The 20456-nt window shown below is 35.3% G+C and overlaps 1 protein-coding gene, 1 long non-coding RNA gene and 1 pseudogene across 6 annotated transcripts; 1 reads left to right on the top strand and 2 right to left on the bottom strand.

Annotated features, from left to right (window-relative positions):
• Nucleotides 1–894: 894 nt before the first annotated feature.
• LOC120008404 lies at nt 895–3864 on the top strand. Of its 5 annotated transcripts, none has more exons than XR_005470500.1 (4): nt 1025–1219; nt 1468–1976; nt 2132–2236; nt 2492–3843. It is a non-coding gene; the product is annotated as an uncharacterized LOC120008404 (long non-coding RNA). The 5 variants fall into 5 exon arrangements; XR_005470499.1 differs by having other exon boundaries at nt 1072–1219; nt 2132–3428; nt 3523–3864; XR_005470498.1 differs by having other exon boundaries at nt 895–1219; nt 1849–1976; nt 2132–3843.
• A 7604-nt stretch (nt 3865–11468) lies between these two features.
• On the bottom strand, nt 11469–12677 carry LOC120009921 (transcription factor HEC2-like). Its single transcript, XM_038860654.1, has one exon. The coding sequence runs from the start codon at nt 12493–12495 to the stop codon at nt 11737–11739; it is 759 nt and encodes a 252-aa protein (XP_038716582.1). The 5' UTR covers nt 12496–12677; the 3' UTR covers nt 11469–11736.
• A 3929-nt stretch (nt 12678–16606) lies between these two features.
• LOC120009013 lies at nt 16607–19574 on the bottom strand (annotated as a pseudogene).
• Between the last annotated feature and the right edge of the window lie 882 nt (nt 19575–20456).

Here is a 20456-nt window from a genome sequence, read left to right as displayed (position 1 = left end):
TACAATTAATAATAATAAAATGAGAAATATACTCCGATGAGTCAATGGCAATTTACACTAGAAATTGATGGATTCTCTCTACAAATTCTCATGTTTTGGTAACGATTCATCATCAACTTATCATCAATGCCATTAAATATGCATTTTCAAACATATATAATCAAATTGATCTCACATCCGATTACATAATCGATTATTAACAATCTTAATAACAGAAAAAGATCGATCTATCAACTTATAATATTATGGCTAAAATAATAAATCTATATTGGCTTTGAGAGTATTGACTGACCAAAATATTCAAAAACTAGGAGCGACAATATGTATATATGTGTCCTGGCTAGGACGTTGGATCTTCAACTAATTACTTTCCCATGACACAATTTCCTACTTAAACATTTTCATTAATTAAGGTAATGCTTGATTTATTATTATTGTTAAAATTCATTTTTAGATATAAGTCCTTCATACTCGTATACACGCAACTCCGGTGGAAGAACCTTCACAATAAGTTATAAAGTTTTTAATAGTTAGTTTCAATAACCTGACCAAACATATAAACTAAATCTATTCGCCAACCTGATAGAGAAGAAACTCAATTCTGGCCTGAAATGGTGGTCTTTTTTTGGATCGTGGGCTGGGAAAAAACTGTGGGCTTAATACAAACGGCGAGCTTTGGGCCTAGGCCACAATAAACCATGGGCCAAGAATGGGGCAATGGGTCTAGTCTACACATATAGATTAGAAAAGATTATGGCCCAGTGGCCTCTATTAGAAGTAATTCTTGTTTAGTGGCCCAAAAAAACATCTATCTATACCAAAGACTCTAACAACTATTGATATCTTTTTGACAAGTGTATCTTTAAAACTCTTTATTTATGCCTACGTGGACACTCTATTCTTTCTTATCTCTATTTTTCTCCACTCACAAATTTTCCAACAAAAACAATACCAGAGGTGGAAAAAAAAAAGTAAAGGCAAGATCAAAAAAAACGTAAAAGGTTGTGAGTGAATGTCGCCTCCTCCACTTCATAAAGGAGACCTTTCTATCACTTCCCCTCTCCCAGTCGATTTCTCTGAACCGAAAGAGAAGAGGAAGTTTCAGAGACAGGAAGAAAGACAGAGAGAGATTGATTCCTTTTTCGATATCTGTTTGTAGGGATTTTATTCTATCGATTCGAGATGACGACTAGACCGGTTGTTCCACAACAATCGAGAGGTAAAGGAAGATTTTGTTTCTTTTGTTTCTTTCTTTGATTGTTAATCGTTATGAGGTGATTGTTGATGTTTTCTGTTAAATGGGTTTTTATCTAATATGATTATCTATTTATTCGCCAAGAAATTTTATGGGTTCCGTTTTCTCTTCGATTGAATTATGGGGTTCTCTTCGATTAATCTTGAATACAACTTTTTTTTTACTTGCTTTCAATTTCTTCGTCGATTCCTTACACCCATTCAAAATGATAGACGAAGCCCAATTCAAAGACCGGAGCAAGACCGATCTGGTGGTTCAAAGCAAGAACGATCTGGTGGAGCAAAGCAATACCAATCTGGTGGTTCAAATCAAGCCTGATCTTGTGCTCTTTGGTTGGGGGTTTGTGTTTGGATGGCTGATTGAGAGAGTTTGTCAATTTCCCCATTGATTCCCTACACCTACAACAAAGAACATTCTTTCACTTAATTACTTTTTTGGCAGGAACAGATAGATAGATCTATTGCTTAGGGTCTATCTTCAATCCTATTGCTGATTTTCTTATATCAAATAGTTATTTGTGCATTATCACGGTTTGCCCTTTTTTTTGACTTTGATCAATAACGGGGTTTGGGTCTTAAAGTGGATTGTTTTAGTGTTTCAAGTATCAAGATTTGGAGGGACTGATATTGCTGTTGCAACTGGGTGTCTGCCATTGAAGAAGCACAATATTGGGTCCTATGAGTTTCAGTGTTTAACCCCAAATAAAGAAAAATCATAGACGGTATGAATGAATGAATCTGCAATTAATTTCTTGCTTTGACGCTGGTGAGGGAATGCCTATGATTTTAATGTCTCAAAGTTGATGATATTGGTCCTGTTCTATGCATGATTGTAACAGTAAATTTATTGGTGTATATTGTTTCCTCTTATATGCAGCATGATTTGCATCCTGAGAGTGGCTACCTACATTCAAAAACTCACGTGCCCTTGGTGTAAACTTCCATTTGAATTCCTAAACGTCCATCGTGCAATTGATGACAGGTATTGCGGCTGATTCCTGTTTCTATTTCTTTATGCAAACACAAAAGATCGAAATATTTTGCCTATCCAAGTTAAATATGCATTGTTATATATATAGTTATATACATTCTCATCGATAAACTCATAAACCATCAAAGAGTTTTTTTTTTCATCTTAGTTTTTTGTTCCTCTGGAGAGGGGGTGATATTATTTTTTGCAACTGACTCTCAATTAATACAGTTGGTTTATGTTTCTGAGTTGGTGTTGGTTGTCAAGGGGAAGTCAAAGGTGTAAACATGGTCCTCTATGGAGAAAAAAGGAGCCAAAGAGAGGAGGTTAAGGGGCCTGCGAGTCCCAGATTACAAATGGCCCAAGTCCTAGATAGATCTTTACTTAAGTGTTATGCGTTCTTTGGTTAATCACCAAGTATGCTTAACCTCTTCGTGGTGATACAAATTTCTATTTGGTCCATTTTATAAGCAATTATGACGGAAACACTCTAATACTTACATAAACCCATTTGTTTTCTTTTTGTTAAAAGGTTCCTTTTAATTTCCATATAGCTTTAAAAATGCGTTTGCGTGCATACAAATTTGCGGGGCAATCAAACTCTATTGATGGAACATACCGATGACGGTTAACTTTGGTTGCTGGGATTGTAAAATTACAATAAATTTTTGGACGTGGTTATTGTAAAATTACTTTTAAAAAGCTGGAAGAATAGTTTTATTTTTTATTTTTAAAATTAACAATTAATTATTTTTTACAATACACTTCTAATGTGTTAACATCTTATATTTTTGCTATTTAACTTTTTTACCACTGCAACTGTTTTAAATAATTGTAGTCTTTTTGATTTAATGTGGCCTTCAATTTTTGCCTATTGAAGGAGAGTTGATAGCGAATGAGTTTATTGAGAGAAGAGACAGCAACAAAAGAATATCATCATCATCAACCATATAGTGAGACTGCCAGTATATATTAAGTATCGTGTTTAATTAATTAGGCTTGAAATCTCTACGTATGTGCATGGGATTATATATGAGCTTCTCTTATTAATTAGTTTGAACTTTGAACACTTCTATCCCTTTTAGTTAATGACCTCTGCAGTCTTCTTTTATCTAAGTAATTGGAAGCTAGAATGGTGAGTTTTCTCGCCTTTGCATTCATTGCGTTTCCCATTAATGACGAGGTTCAAACTCCTCATGACATTGTAAGTTTGTTAGTATTGTGGTTTGGTTGATCAATTCTCAAACATGACATGCTAAGTTTTTTAATTCGTTTTATTGTGGGCTAATTTTGAACAGAACAAGCAGCATGGGAGGGCCAAGGAGAAAGAGGTAGACCTAAAATATTTATATTTTTGGCTTGGAAGGAAATAATATTTCCTGAAGGATTATTCTGTCCAAGATTTGAAAAAAAATGGTTTACCATGAATCCTAGATGTTTTTATATAGTTCATGGTTTTTGTATTAAGACATTATATAAGTTCCTGTTATCTCTCTCATAAATATTTAATATCGCAATTGTTACGTTTCTTTTGTCCATGTGTGTAAAAGTCAATTGCTTTGAAGGATAATTTTGTAATGCAAAGTTGAACTTTGTTTGATCAATAATGTTCCCGGAAATGTTTGCAATGCTAATTCATAGTTGGTCCTCTTATTCATTGGATGATGCAGTTGTGGAAGCATCTCCAATATACATAATGTGTAGTTATGCGCAAGTTATATATACTATTATGTCTTTTGGTCCTAATTTAGTTTCACATTTTTAATTTTCTATTTTCATGTATTAAGTAGTGTTTTTGTATATTTCAAGGCATAACCATGTATCGCTCCTGCTTCCACAAAAATTTTATGAACGACATGGGACAGGGGCTTAGGATACATGCAATGCCATGAAATTGGATTCGGATCTCTGCATCAGTTGCTCACATAGTATATTTATATTTAATTATGTTATCAACATTCTTTAAGTTTTTCCAATATCATCTATTATTGATTTCTCTTTGTGACTTTATGCTTTTATTTATGAATATAGTGATATTTCTCATTTTGGTTTTACTTGGTTGTGACCACATATATCATTATGTTACGATTCCTGCTCTTAAAAACTTAAGGAAGTAGGGAGGACCCGTTCCATCGGCATCACTGGACTTTCACTGGATGTCTTTTCATATAGAACCGGCATTACTGCACTTTCATTGGATGTCTTTTCATATGTGCATGATGACGTGATTCTTTGTTATTGCCACTACTCTATAAACAATTCAACATTGGAAGAATTCTTGCCTTACCTGAACAACAGTGGTGTTGGTGTAATCAGTACTTCTCTTGCAATGGGGCTTCTTACAGAAGTTGGCCATTATTGTCATTGAAGAAATTGACAAATATGACTGATTGGTGTGTAAGGTTGATTAATTAAAAAGGACACAAATGGTGAAGTCAGCTGTGAACTTGACCTAGAATGTGATAATCCCGGTGGGATGCTAAAGTTTGTCGTGTTTTGTTCACGTCGTCAATCGATACTGTGTACATGAACCCCGCTAGGCTTTAATGTCATTGACGAGTACTACTGGAGTTATCTTGAGATAAGTTTAAAATAGATTGTAAATAGATCTGAATTAGTATAATACCTATTCTCATAAATAATTATTAACAATCAATTTCAATTTGAAAGAAAAAATTATAACAAATGAGCCATTGGTTGAGTGGCAATGACTTTGCATATCCCTGATTGAGGTCATGGGTTCTAGTCTCACCTCCTCCGAATATTTATAAGGAGGTGTGTGGGCTTAGTCTGCCCCTGCGTGGGCTTGATTTGTGCCTCCTGCGTGGGGCATAGGCTTGATCTGGTGGTGTGTCGTATATTGTATTTGTACTTGTACTCAAAAAAAAAAAAAAAAAAAGAAAGAAAAAATTATAACATCTATAAAATTGAGAAAAAATTCTAAAAAAATAAAAAAATATACCCGCGCATCGCGCGGGTTTTTGACTAGTATTTATCTATAGAAGATCTAGTGACCAGAATAAGAACTCCCAACTCTTGTGGCCAAACAATAAAATTATAATTTCAATCAAAAAAAGCTAGACGAGTAGCAATGCTGAATCTGAAAACAGAAAAAAATAAAAATGAAAATGAAAACCGCAAAAAATTATCCATATCTTCTTCTTCGTTTCTTCTTATTGTTTGTCATTCACCAAGAACTATGAGATTTTATCTTCAAAACAGAGGGGAGACGAAATTGAAGCGAGACTTGGCATGGGACGATAACTTCTTGTTTTTTGATTCAAATCAGATTCAGCAATCAAATGAAAGAGACAAATAGAAGAAAGGAAGAAAGAGAAATCAATCGATTTGGATTTGTTAAAAATTGATTAATTTTTTATTTGAGAATTTTGTTTAGTAAAATTGTTTGGGAACAAAAATTTATTATTCGAGGACTAGAATAGGGGAAGGTCACTAAAACATAAGAGCCCTTAAACTTGAATATTTTATATTTATACGTAGGGTTTATCTCTTATATGGTCCTAATTTACGGACTCAAAATACGGACTGAAATATCAACCATCGGATCTCATCAACGGCTAAGATTTTAGTCCTTTTTTTTTTATATATTTCTAAATCGTAGACCCCTTCTTCTCTCTCTACCTGAACATCTCAGAACCCTTCCACCTCCGTCCGTTTCACTCAGTACCCTTCTCCTCTCACCAGAACTTCTGACGAACACCCCTCTTCACTCAACTATCAGCCGAAAGCACGAAATTGAAATCTTCACTCATCTCACCCGATCGACAAAAAGTTACGATTTGAAAGGATCTACGATTTGGGTATTTCAAAAGAATTTGTTTGATTGAAATCTCAATCATTGAGATATAACGGCTGAAATTCCAGTACGTATTTTGAGTCCGTAAATTAGTACTATATAAGAGAAAAAGCCCCTTATATGTAAGCTCTAAAGTGATAATATTTATGAGAGATGCCACCTGGTCCTAATTTTCCCTATAATTTATGCAAAGTTTAGCCCATATTTTCTCGCCCTAGCTCATTAAGGGCCCATTTAAAGAAGAGCCCATGAAAATTATGCTTAAAAGGAGGGGAAAAAAAAGAAGAGGAAATGAATGTTGTGGCGACTACCATCATTTAGATCATCCCATCGCAAGAATACTTGCCAAAAGCAAAACTAATATCTAGACATATTTTAGAAGGAAAGAAAAAAACAGAGAGAGGAGACAATGCCCACTAAAAGAGGATAAATTCAATGAACCACATGATCTTATGGAAGTTAGTACGACTAGGGTGATTTTTGTATAGTTGACTAGCCAGCTTAGCCTACGCCAGTAGCGTCAAAATGCCCAGTCACATAATGGACTGGATACATTGACTCGACTTTTTACAGTCCGCAATGAACTCTTCTTCTCTACCATATGGTCAACATTAACTATGGCTTTAATGCTTTATAGCTTCTTTAATGTTTCTAGAAACAAATATATATATATATATATATAGAGAGAGAGAGAGAGAGAGACAGAGAGAGGGGGGGGAGGTGGAGAGAAGAGTATACGACAAATTTGAATTTCAACAGTTTGTGTGGGAATGACATTCCACATTTCCCACCTATCAAAAATGGACAAATTAAGCAAAAGAAAAGAATATTGTCGCAAAGATTAGATCTTTTGTCATATCCGGGAATAGGCTCCACCAAAATATTATCCGACCGACCAATATATATATTTCACTGTGTTTGTTTTCCAAACATTAAATAAATGCACTCATTTTCGCTGGTCCATATATCCTGTGACAATCCTCATTAGTCTCCCTCTAGTCTCAAATCTCAATATACACTATATAGAGTTAAATATAACTGAAAGAGTTGACATGTTATTCACAAATCTAATAATTCAATTTTGAAATTATTCCGAGTGACTATGTTAGAACTATTCAAACATTGAGTTATTATACGTATCAACTTTGGAGGATCAAGTTTAACGTGTCAATTCCGTTACCAAAAGTAACATTAATAACTCGTATTGTATATAGATTTAATAGGAGAGTTTAGTGTCTTAAACTCTCCTATTATACGCAAATATGAGTGTGCTTAGTTAGGGCACCCAATGATTTCAATGTTTGTGTGTATCAAATATCAAATATGTATATATATATATTATAAAAAAATATATGTGTATGTGTGTATGTGTGTTAGTGTGAATTAATTGACCATAGTTTACATCTTTTGAATATGTACAAGGGTAAAACGGGTCCTTATCATTTGTGCATATGCATGATGAATCCACAATAACACGCTTTCATTATTTTGATTTTGGGACCTTTAGTGGTAACATTTCACATGGGTATTCTGGTACCTTCGTTGACCATTAAATATTGTGTGGGGAACTTTCAGCACAGTATTAAGACATGCAGTGACTAGTACTTAGCTGCGCATGTTAGGCTAGTTTTGCATAGCTACATATTGCGTTAAGGTATTTAGTCTTCCAAGCATTTAGCAACCTCCGATGTTTAAGTCAGTTAGCGATAAAATTTAAAGAAAATTTACTAATGATGACGATTACCATTTTGTCTCTCCTCCTCCTTTTATAGTAGAATTTTGCATGCGCTCCTAAAAACATTCATTTTTTAGCATGATTGACTGAGAGAGAACCAACATTAGTCGATCAGGTCAATTTTGGACGGAAATTATAATATCAACAGTCTTACGGTTTTCAATGTTTTTTCATCCCAACTATCATAAAATGATGAGATGGATGCACTCGATTTCATATGGGGAATGCGGTTATAATACATTTTTTTGATAAAGCATGTAGTTTTGTTATTAATCCTTGAAAGGAAGAGAAATGACGTTTTTTTTCCTTATTTTATACCATCTTGTCATATATTATTAATTCTTTATAGAGGAAGAACCGAACATTGTATCTTGAAAATCTAATACATATTAAATTGCCACCTTATCCGCGGCCCCACAAGGCGGCTAATTGTCCACTCAAATGTATGTACATGATATGTATACATACACCTATACATGGCTTTTTGGTTTTCCTCCTTTGGGTTTATATTATAGGTTATCAGTTTGATTGAATTGATATTTGGGTGGGGATGAAGAATATATATTTATACACATATATATAATATTGGATTTTAGTGAGGCATGATCCTTGAGACATAAGCACTTCTCTAATAGGATCCTCCATTGGGGGGCAACCTACTCTCTCTCATTTCTTCTCCAACATATATGATTCAGAAGAACATGATGCCATGCATCATGAGATTATTTCATTTATGTTTTATGTTTTTTAACATTATTGTGGTTGGACGGGATTGCAATTTGATGAGGTAGAGATATATATATAGGAATATATGAGAGGTTCTGACAAATTAAATATTTTATGTTTTTTATGGTGACGTACTCAACTTCAACTCAATTTATCCCATTGTTAGCCGTTAGGTGGAAAATCTCTCAGCGGATAAATATGACAATTTGCATTTAAGCTCATATCGATGTCCAAAGATAAACATGTCGTTCTTGGTTAAAAAAAGAATAGACTATATATGTTATAATTTATATCGAGAGCTCATTGTCAACATTTCGATAATCATATGGAGCCTCAAAAAATAATTTAAAGATTTGCCATCAGATGTACCTCGTCACCTCAATCAAATGGAAGTGTATTTTTTTTAAAAAAATTTTTGAGGAAAAGAGCACAATCGTATTTATTAAAAAACACCATCATTTGGCAGAGGATATCATATTATAGAGACTTTCGTTTTAATATTATAGACTTATTTTTTTTAATCGACAATAATATCACACAAAATTATTTTTTTGACATTTGATATAGGTATAAATTTGGATTATCAAGTCCGCGCATACATAAATTTTCCTTCTGACAACCGAATTTTATAAACTCAAATGCGTATTTTATTTATTAAATTTATCTCTGAAGTCTTTCAGACTAAGGTCTAGTTACATATATATTTCCAACCCATAAAAACACAAGTACAATAAAATTACATAAGCCTATTTATACTTATGGTAGATTAATGTGCAAGAATAGCTAAAAAATGAATGGTAATTGGAGTGGATCGATCGAAGCTTCTGATGAGATTTGCATTCCTATTGATTATCCAATTTATCTAGAATTTGGGTTAAAGGAAGAGTCTGACGTGGAAGTCCACGTAAGCGGGAAAAAGCCGAGGTGGGTTGACCAAGTAGATAGTTTCACATGTGAAGGCGTTGGAGGGACAACGACGTCATCACACCCGTGCCACCTGTGTAATTATCTCCCACCACCGCGTTGTCAGTCCTTCACGTGGATTTCTAATGCACTTATTCATATCTTCTCTCTCTATCTCGATCTTTCACGACCCTTTTGGCTTTGGAAAATATGCCCAAAAATTATGTAACATATATATATATATATATATATATATATATATATAGAAATCAAGCTCTCATATTCTTACCATTACCGGGCCAAGATCTCATGTGTTTGCCTGTTACAATTCTTGTCCAACACACAAACATAATACAATATAAAACATATATACACAAGTAGATGTAAATTGTTTTTTTAATCGAGAAAAACTCAACATACGTGATCTGTAGATGTTCTATTAAACTCAAATTCACGTCGGACTAGACACGTGTAAATTTTCCCGATATATTAGTTGGACAGAGACCCATCGTAAACCACTTGAAAATAATTGTGCCAATTTAAAATCGAATTCTCGACGTAGATAAAATTGTATGCGCCATAAATCCGTAGAGATGATGAACTAGATTATTATCAAAGTGGTTGTGTAAATAGATTGATCCAGATAGCTAGCTAAGTAACACAAGACAACTCTACTCCTTTTTACACAGTGTGTGTGAATTCGTTTTGTCTTGATATATTTAAAATCTTATCACAACAATAGGGGACCAGGCCCATAATTTCAGTGGATATTTTACCCAAATAGCACTCTCGAATAAAATATATACATATATAACATTGGGTACAACCTTACTATCAATATAATACTTACGTCGTTTCTAATGACGTGAATAACGTAATATTTTTATAATCACGTTATTATGAGTGACGTGATACATGGGGTTTTTCATAATTCCTTCAAAGTAAAATACTATGACAATCAATTCAAATGCACAAATACTGCTACAAGAACCCAATCGACGTTTCCATAATTGAACTTCCTCAATTATTTCAGACAATTTCCTCTTTCTTTGAACTTCCAGAAGTCCTTCAAAGCAATTTTTCCCTTTTTCTTTGAGCTTTGCATCACAATGAGGATGACGAGGAGACCCTCGACCGAAAACCCAAGCACGAACCAAAACCTGTTATCCACTTCTGTCGCGCCCGATCCGGGTTCACAAGAGGTTGAGGTGCTGGGTTTGTGTCCAGGATGAGCGACGGATTGAGGCCTTGAGTATGGTTCAGAGCCATCCAACTTGGGTGTGTTGCAGCGGATGAGCGACTCGATCTGCAAGAATTTTGTGGAGAAACCCACAAAGGTTGTTGAAGAAAAATTGGTAACTACAAATGCTTTCACCATGCTCAAGAACACAATTCGAGAAAGAAGTTTGGGATTGATGAATTACTTGAACAAAACCTGGGAGTTGATGATTTGGGGAAAGTTGTGTTCATGTCTGGTTTGACAAAGGACACCCAGTTTGCTGCAATCAGGAAAGTAGTGTTCTTTGGCATTTGATTGGGGATGAGATGAACAAAAACCACACAAAAAGACCAGACGATTTTCTTTGTTCAATCACGCCGTGATTGAACAAGATTGTGAATGACGTCATTCTTAATGACATGATTAAACAAAAAAGTCACGCCATTTCGCCATTTTGATTGACTCTTAACGACATGATTAAACAAAAAACAGTCACGCCATTTCGTCATTTTGATTGACGTGAAGTGCTATATTAATAATAAATTTTGTATCAATGTTATACAAGTATTTAATTGAATCCAGAGTGCTATTTTGATCAAAACTCCAACTCTACTACTTTTTACACAGTGGTGTGAATTCGTTTTGTCTTGATATATTTAATTTCTGATCACAACAATAGGGGACCAGGCCGGCCTATATATTTCAATGGACCTTTAACGCATAAAATTGATGTGGGTGTTGTTGTCATTGGCGTTGCTAGAACTTTCTTGTAGGATAGACAGACAAAGATAATTATCAATATCTGTCACTACTGAAAAAGCTACTCCCAGAGACAATGTGACACTCCTCTCGCTCTCTCTTGTCTACAATTACACACAATCAATGGCCTACAAGCTTTTCATTCTCTGGCCAGTGACACAATTACGAGAATTCCATAGCCACTCATAAAAAAAACCGCAAAAAATTAAGGCAAAAAACAAAAACACATGTAAGATAAAATAGATGCTAATCATCATCCTGTAATTAATTGCAACACGTACAATGCCCACATTAAGCTAATCAACATACGCATGGTCATTCTAAAAATGCAATCCCATGAGTTAATCAACTAATTAAGCAGCTCCATAATAATGAAGACCTTGATGAGGATGATCAGGCGGAGGAGGTTGATGATGAAATGGCTTGTTATACCCTAGAGGATTAACATAGCTTCTTCCATTAGACATTGCCACAGGGAACCCTATCCCTGCAGTTACTGAATTATTACTAGTTATTGACCTCTTATTATTAACAGAAGCTGATCTCTCAAGGGACTGCACTTGATTCTTCAAGAACTTGACATAATGAATAGCTTCATCCAACATAGAAGCAGTGTCCATCTTAGTCCCTCCAGGGACTAATCTCTGAAGTATCCTTATCCTTTCACTTATCCTTTCCCTCCTGTGACGAGCAGCCACGCTCTGCGGATCCTTTGATATCTTCACGTTCTTCCGCTTGGGCGGCTTCACTGCTTCAGGGTCTATGTGAATCGGCTGCATTGCTGCCATCCGGAATATCATATCCCTCATCGCCGCCATCGAATTCTTCTTATTCGAATGATCATCAGATAGTTCTCCACCACCCCAACAAGAGAATGAGATTGTACTATTTGGTAAGCTAGCAAAAGAAGGTGGGTTTTGAAGAAAATGTGGTGGGACTGCACTTATTGTGTTGGTGACATTAGTAGTGAACTCATCATTATGAGATGGAACAGATGAAACGACGTCGTGGTAGTTAGGCTCGTAGAAATCGGGGAGCTTGTTGTCCATACTCATCAACATCATCTCCATCTGTTCTGCTGTAGTTGCAGGCTTGAATTGGTCAATTTCCATGGCTGGATAGAGAGGTTATATACTTATATATATAATCACTCCCTCTTTCTCAGGAGAAGTATTTAAAAGGGGTGGAGATTGGAGAGACAGAGGGATGGGGAAGATAAAAAGGGAGGACTACTTTGTGTGTGTAAGAAGACTCGGAGTTTTATCAGAATGTGCAGTAGCAGACTAGCAGTACGTACTGGAGCCTGGAAGAAATGGAGAGAAGAAGTGAAAGAAAAATACAATTATATATATAGTGATATTGAAAACAGGCTAGCTCAATCAAGTGTGGGGACTATTTATATATATATACACAACAAGTGGGTGGATTTTCTTATAATATATTAAATTTTATTTATTGCTATTTATTAATCCTGTCACAAAGTCATTGAGGTTTTGATTCTATTTTTTAGATATTTTGAATACCAAATTTCTATTGTGTAGGTAGGTTTTTGTTTTAAAATACCTTATATAAATATATTTACCGTTGAAATCAAACATTGAGCACACATATGTTTAACACAATCGATTACTAATCAAGCCACCCCTCGTTGATATATTGTATGGGTAGTTACTCGTTACTTTTTTTCAAAAAGATTACCACACCGTTCAAGTTTACCCTTTGGTCGACATTCGATAATAGTCTAAAATCGAACCATTAGTTCCACACGTACAAAAATTTCTCACTAGACGATAGAATAAGTTGGGCCAAAGCCGAACGTTGGGCCATAAGGATATTAATATTCTTAATGAGAATTGAACTCAAGATCTCTGGAGTCTATAAAAATTGGAGAAGAGAGATTCATCAACTAAGGTATCACTCAAGTGTTACTCATTACCAACTTACCAAAACAGGCATCATAAATAAAAGAAGGCAAAAAATTATTTTGTCGGACTTGGGCCGAGGCCCATGATTTTATTTACATCTAAATTAGAAAAAAGACAAGAAGAAAACAACACCCAATAGACATGATTTTTGTGATTTGTCACGATCCTGGTAGATTAGCTCTAGAAGAGTCAAGAGACAAGTGTACCGTCAACCGTGGACGTATGACCTTCAGTTTTTCACATTGCTGAAAATATTATTATTTCAGAATTTAAACCTAAATTTATAACCAGTTAAAAAGAGATAAATTTAACTATATACATTGGTATAGGTGAATAAAATTTTTATTACATCATGTAACAGTAACATTGAAAGTAAGAAATATATATATATAGTCTTGCAATTGGTATAGTATAGAATGGCCCCACCATATGGAGGGCTCAGATCTACCAACTGATTTTGCTGGGACTTGCAATAAGTGCTTTTGATGGTGTAATATTTTACAAGTATTGAGTGATTGAGTGGGAGGTTCTCTAACTTTGGCATAAACCCCCCACTCACATGACAAGTGTCAGAAATCTCTCACCAGACCCCTATCCCTTCCCCTCCCTCTCTACTTTCTTCTTTAGCTGGCGGTGGGAATCAGGTGCCGTTGGATGTAGTGGAGTCGACACGTTGCGTAGTCTCAATGGAGAGAGAATTTTGAATCGTACGTTTTACATGGTGAAGTTATCTTGATATGGTGCAGCCAGCTACAGCTGAAATTAATCTGCACCCTTCATTTTCATTACCATGGGGAAGGGAACGCTTCTCGAGATGGATCAGGTTCTGATGCAAAAACCTGATTCATGTGCTGCAATTCTCTAACCTACTTTGGTACTGCTAGTTAGGGAAATGGCATTATTATGTTTGTTTACCATTTGTGGAATCTATTCTACACAAATCGATTAGCTCCTCTAATCATCTCAATTTCACAGTTTTTTTTTTCTTCTCTTTCTGGTTTTTGACAGATGATGATTTCTCCCCATTGTAGGAGTTCAAGAGATTATCACCGAATTGAAAGAAAATCATTGTCATTCTATTAGCCTCAAGTTTAGGTATATATGGTGAGACAATCTAAACACCCAGAGAATTAATGGAGAGCAAAATAGCACTTTTTTTTTATAACCAACGACGACATGATACAAAATTTTCCTTTAAACGTCGGTATAAACTCGGACTGTCAATCCTGCATGGATAGAAGTTTCTCACCTGATCGATGATATAGTAAATTGGGTCAAAAGATTCAAAATCCGACTCATGTCCATAATGATATTACTCCCAATGAAAATCAGATTCAGAACTTGCCTAGTTGGTGGCCTCGAAAATTCATTGACTAGGCTGTCCAATGGTGAAACACCAACTAAGCAGGACGCAGCTAATGATATGATGTAGACGTTGATAAGGAGACATGCATGTACGTATTAAAGAGTCTTACAAAAAATTAAATGGTGCCAACATGAGAAACGACAAGGTTCATTTTGGTGTCACTAAGCTTTAACCGCTAAATGCACTTAGGTTTTTATTTATACATCAACTGGCGAATATACATGCACATTTAACCTGCTTTATCATCAAGACATCAACCGTAATTTTAAATTTCCATGTAAATAAAAAATGAATGAAAGGTCAATCCGAAAAATTCTATAGGGTCTTGATAAACAAGTATGAGTTGGATATATATTAATTAGTATTACAACGTTAATTTTGTACAGATTGTACAGCGTGCTATCCAGGAAATCATATAAATATACCTACATTAATAATGAATATATCTAGCTCTCTAGTGGTGACTAAAATATTTAGTTGGTGAATTTCACTTGGGTTTTGGGTCATCCAGGAAGACAGTTGTACTTTGCAGAGGTGGGAGAAGAGAAGCAATCGAAGAGGGCATTCTATACACAGAAAAAAGAAACAAGTTGCTCTGCTCACTTTTCTGCTGAACCAATCCAAAACCCAGAAAACCCTCCTCATTGCAAATCAGATATTAGTTTTTTTTTACTAATATTACTTCTCCTCTCTCTCTCTCTCTCTCTCTCTCTATCCCTCTCTCACTCTATGTATATTATATATTTTCAATAATAAATGACTTCAGCTTTCTTTTCTTTTTCTCTCTTTAAAAAAAAGAAATTAATTAATTAACAATATGCCATAAATGAAGAGACATGTTCTCTGCAAGAAAAGGTTGGATTAGATAAAAGAATCCCGGGAAAGATCTTGCTGTTGGGTTGTTTTTTTTCTTGTTGATTAACTTTCCATTATTACGATTGCATCACCTATCTTCTCTCCCCCACCTTATCAAATACAATATTCTTTCATACATTTTATAATATAATAATTATATATTAAGTAGTCCTCTTGTTGTTCCTCCCCACTTTCTTCACCTGCTGGCTTTCTCATCGGGAATTGCAGAGCAGACTCAGAGAAGAAAAAGAGCCCTTTAATAAAATTATTTAAACCCCAAAACAACGGACCCACTATTCCTTTTTCCTCTCTCTGCATGATTTTCATAACTTTCAGAGACAAACTTGAATGGTTTCTTTCTTTGGTTGATGCTAAATTGCACCCAAATAAGACAGTCAAAGCATCATGGAGATAGAGGGTGTTGTTTGTTTCAAGCTTTTGTTGTTGTGTCCATTTCCATAAAGTAGTACTAGGCAGTGACCATGGTAAGGAAAGCTTGTAAGAAGAGGAACTTGGTTCTGCCAGACTTTATTTGCTGGGAAATCTTTGCTTTGTTGGTGGCGTTGTCGTCATGATAAGGGCGGTGATCTCACGGGCTGGTTTTTGCTTTACAAAGCAAATATTGGTTTATGCACTCTTGTTCCCTTCCAAGTTCCAAGTGTTGGATAACGTGTTTGCAAAGAGTACACCTGCTCGCGACAACTTTCTACCGACCACAACTAAGGCTGGATAGGCTATGGGCTTATGAGCATTGGGCCTAAAAAAAGCCTACCATAAAAGGGTAACTTTAGTCACATCCCGATTTTTTTTAAAGACACTCCATCAACTAATTTTTACAAGGAATGATCAACTTAGATTGGGGTGTCTTTAGAAAAAAAACTGAGATATGACTAAAGCTACCCACCATAAAATTCGTGCTAGATTTGGAGTTCACGGAGACATAAAGCCTGGCCCAAAATCAAATATGACAGATTCTAGCCCAATTTATCAGCAGATGCACGTTCAAGGGACAATGCAGAAAGCAGAGCTTGATCATTAATTAGATAGATGATTATAGCTACCAATTTCACACAAAAATTTAGATAAGATTAAATTACCATAGGATTATGATAATGACGCCATTATCAGTTTACTGGTATACGAAAAATCAGTTTCCCAAACACAAATATAACCAAATATTATTAAGAAACCCATATGAAACACTCAATCTTTGTCCTCTGATAAGACTAATCATCAACCACACATGCAAAATTTTAAAAATACCCGTGGAGGGAGAGCCATTCCTTAATGGCTTCCTACTTGATCTTCATCCAGAAGCTCATTCATGCAGAATTATATTCATTTAAACTGTCATTCATTTTCTTCCATTGTTCAACCATTTTTTGCATAGCCCTTTTGCAGCCATGCTTTAGTCTCTCCACCTCCATCTCAGTTGTGGCAGAGCCTTGTTGCTGTAAGTAAATTCACACAACATGTAAGACAAGTGTTTAGAATATAATGAAGAAGACACGATTCTTTTGCAATGCACAAAATAATCTGCATTTGTTTGCAAGTTTTGTAAGGTCTGATTGTAGGCACAAGAGAGTGGAGAGTATCCACTGAGCAGTTTGAACCTGAAATTCTTTGATTTGGCGATTAATCATTTGTAGGCTAAGGGAAGGGGCATCCAACGGATCATTGCCAGTCTCTGGAAGAGAGACCATGGTCCTGGTGTCAGCATTTTTATCTGTACTTTTGTATTTTTCCAATGGAGGTGGTAACAATGATCCACGATTGCTCGATGAAGCTTGTGTATATATGTGATATTGTCCGAGGATTTAGGTAAAGTGGCTATCTGGCCACAGGGCCTGGCCAGTACATAAAGAAACAAGCAATAAATAAGACTGTAAGAACACGGATGCCATAAAACCACTGACAATAAGTCGCAAATTGTTAACATAAATTTGAACGGAACGAAGAATACAGACGCACACACACATATATGATGAAAATTTGTACAAATCACGGACACATGCAAAGATGTTTTTTGGGGGAAAACATCATATGTCAAGGGAACAGTACGAAAATAAACAAAACCGGACTATCAGCTTTTCTTCTGTGCTATTTTTGGAGGAAAAGAACTGTTGCACATGCAAACTTTGAGGCAGTGTGAACAACCTTTTGCATGTTTGAACGTGCGGATGATGTTATGGGTTTTAGGATCACAAACACATACCATGCCATCCTCCAATCCAGAAAGCAATACGTTTTGACCCATACGGCATATGCTAGGCAAGTAACAAGCTTGGTACCTTAGTGTTCAAAGAATAAGGCAAAAAGTTTGTAAATAAATATATAAAACAACAAGTTTGATGAAGCAGTAACTCTGAAAAAACCTTAGGCAGGACGTATGATTCACATAATTTACATAACAGTCAAACAGAAAATAGTAGATAATTGACATCCCCACTTACACACAAAATGCCCTCAAAAGCTCCATCATCAGAGAAATCAATGGGGAATACGTAACTTCAAAGAGACAAAAACTAAGAAAGATAACTGCTAAGACCTTTTTCCTGAGTTATCAACAGTGTAAAAGATATGATGCGAATCAATTTACAACAGAAAGTTCCTACAGTCAAAGACCTTATTAAACAATTGAAACTTAGAGAAGATAAAAGAGACAAACTTCACACTCAATGATTCTATCCATCTGAATGTTTCATCAAAAGAAAAAAGAAACAAGAATATAAGATTCACAAACCAGTGGTTTGTATTGAATCAATGATAGGCATCCCATGTCCCCTGCTGGAAGAGCTTTCAGCACGGGACATGGGATCTGATTCAAACAATGCTATTGCATCAATTTTTGATGGAAATACTATATTTCTCAATAATTCTCCCACAACAGAAAGATCTGATTGAAACGAATTTAACTACAAGGAATGATCAACAAAAATGATGATGAACATTTAGAGTACATAAAATTTAAATTCAATGAAAGGAGTCATAGGTACACCCCATCATTCAGTGATTTGTTCCCAGACCTAACATTTGCAAACGTCCTTTCCATTCAAAAATTGGAATACTGAAAATTAAAAATTCTAACCTATATTAGAACAACAGTTCATTTCGACAAGGTGGACTTTGGTTTTGTTTTCCTTTTTGATCACCTTTTCCTTTCTTCTTCTTGCTTATTTGTCAAAAAAAAAAAAAAAGGAGGCAGAATTATAGATGTGATATAGGCATGCAACTTGCTACTTTTAATTTCCCTCTTTGAATTCTAATTGTTCAATCCCACAAAGTACTCAAACGCTATTACAGTTTCATCAAAAATGAACTTTACTAAAGACCAGGTCGAACCTTACATGTTCGATCCTCAGAAGCAGAGACTATAATTGCATTGCAACTGCCAGTCTGCCATAACCAGCCACTCTATCAGTCACCCGCAGTGTGCTCGGAAAAACTATGCTCGTAGAGATGGCTTCCATGATCCACTCGATACACATCAAATATCCTGATCCAAATAAGAAACAAGAGTTTATAACAAAATTCACATCGTTATTCACAGTTTATGCCTCGTAAAAAAAGATTACTTACTCGATTAGATTCCAAATTTTAACTGATCCATCCTCTGAACCAGAAATCAAAAGCGAATTGTCATCAATACTAAACATGTAACAACCCTGCCATGAGCACGCCACTTTTTAAGCAATCTCCCAGTTGCAACCTAAAATCATGAAAAACTTTGTTTTGAGTACAAAAAGCTCCAATTGATCCAATAAACAGAGGAATTAGAAAGGGAAGGAATCGTCAATGAACCTCCCATAAGTATATATCCCCTTTTGAACCTCCACCGGCTAAATAAGTCCTCTCTTGATATGCCGCAACCGGATTCTCTCGGCACCAGTACGCAGCTCCCAGCACCCAATTCCGGTATCGACTGATGAGGATGCGATCATTACTTCCATGGAGGTGGATTTCGAATGCGGTTGTTGTCGCGCGTTTGAATTTGGAGCAGACGGAAACGCAAAACTGGCAGGAGAGAGTGCGGGCTTTGTGGAGGTCCAACACAAACAAGTGGAAGCAAAACGCGTCGTTTTTAGCTGGGCTCTACAGGATCTGTAATTATGGGCCGATTAAAGTGTGGGCCTTAATTGGACTTTACAAAAACAAAGCTAATAAGGATATGGTTTTTCCCTTTTTCAGCGCCACATGGGTCCAATAATGAGTAACCCATTAAGGGAGATGATTATTATAAAATCTCTTAAATAACAAAGTAAATTTAGAAAATTAATTTATATATTATGATCATTTTAGAATGCTAGATATGCTTACTTTACGGTTAGCCCCCTTTACTATTATGTACAAATGAGTTGTCGTAGAAAAGCTAACTTATGAGTTAGCTTATAAACTGTGGAAAAAAATATATTGTACGATAAGTTTTTGGTTTCTTGATTTACCAAACGCAAACACTTGTGATTCATGGGTGCCGTTTTTTTCGTATTTAGTTGTGTCAAAACTTATTTTTCAAACATTGTGAAATACTTTGAAGTTTGTTTTACTTAAATAGATAAGAAAAGCAAATTGTTTTCTTCTCCGAGTCTATTAGGGTTTGGGAGGAAGGAAAAGCAAATTATATAGATAAAATGTACTATAATCTTTTGCTACCTTACAAACTTTTTCAAGCATATGCCATGTACATATATACAGAGAGAGTGTTTATATGTATTTACCAAAACTTGTCAAAAAAGTTTTTGTACCAAAAGATGTGAGGAGAAATGTCAATAAAGTGCATTGATCAAAAGACTAAACGAAGCAAACGTACAATATTTCTTTTTCTAATCAATTCCTCTCCTTTGTTTTACCCCTTTTTTAAACTTTCAAAACCTTCTTTAATATATGGTCCATTTACAACTATTGAGCAAACAAAAACACACCTTTCTAT

The sequence above is a fragment of the Tripterygium wilfordii genome, chromosome 11 (assembly GCF_013401445.1).
Source record: "Tripterygium wilfordii isolate XIE 37 chromosome 11, ASM1340144v1, whole genome shotgun sequence".
In the NCBI taxonomy this organism is placed as follows: Eukaryota; Viridiplantae; Streptophyta; class Magnoliopsida; order Celastrales; family Celastraceae; genus Tripterygium; species Tripterygium wilfordii.
This window is presented reverse-complemented; position numbering and strand designations above follow the sequence as displayed.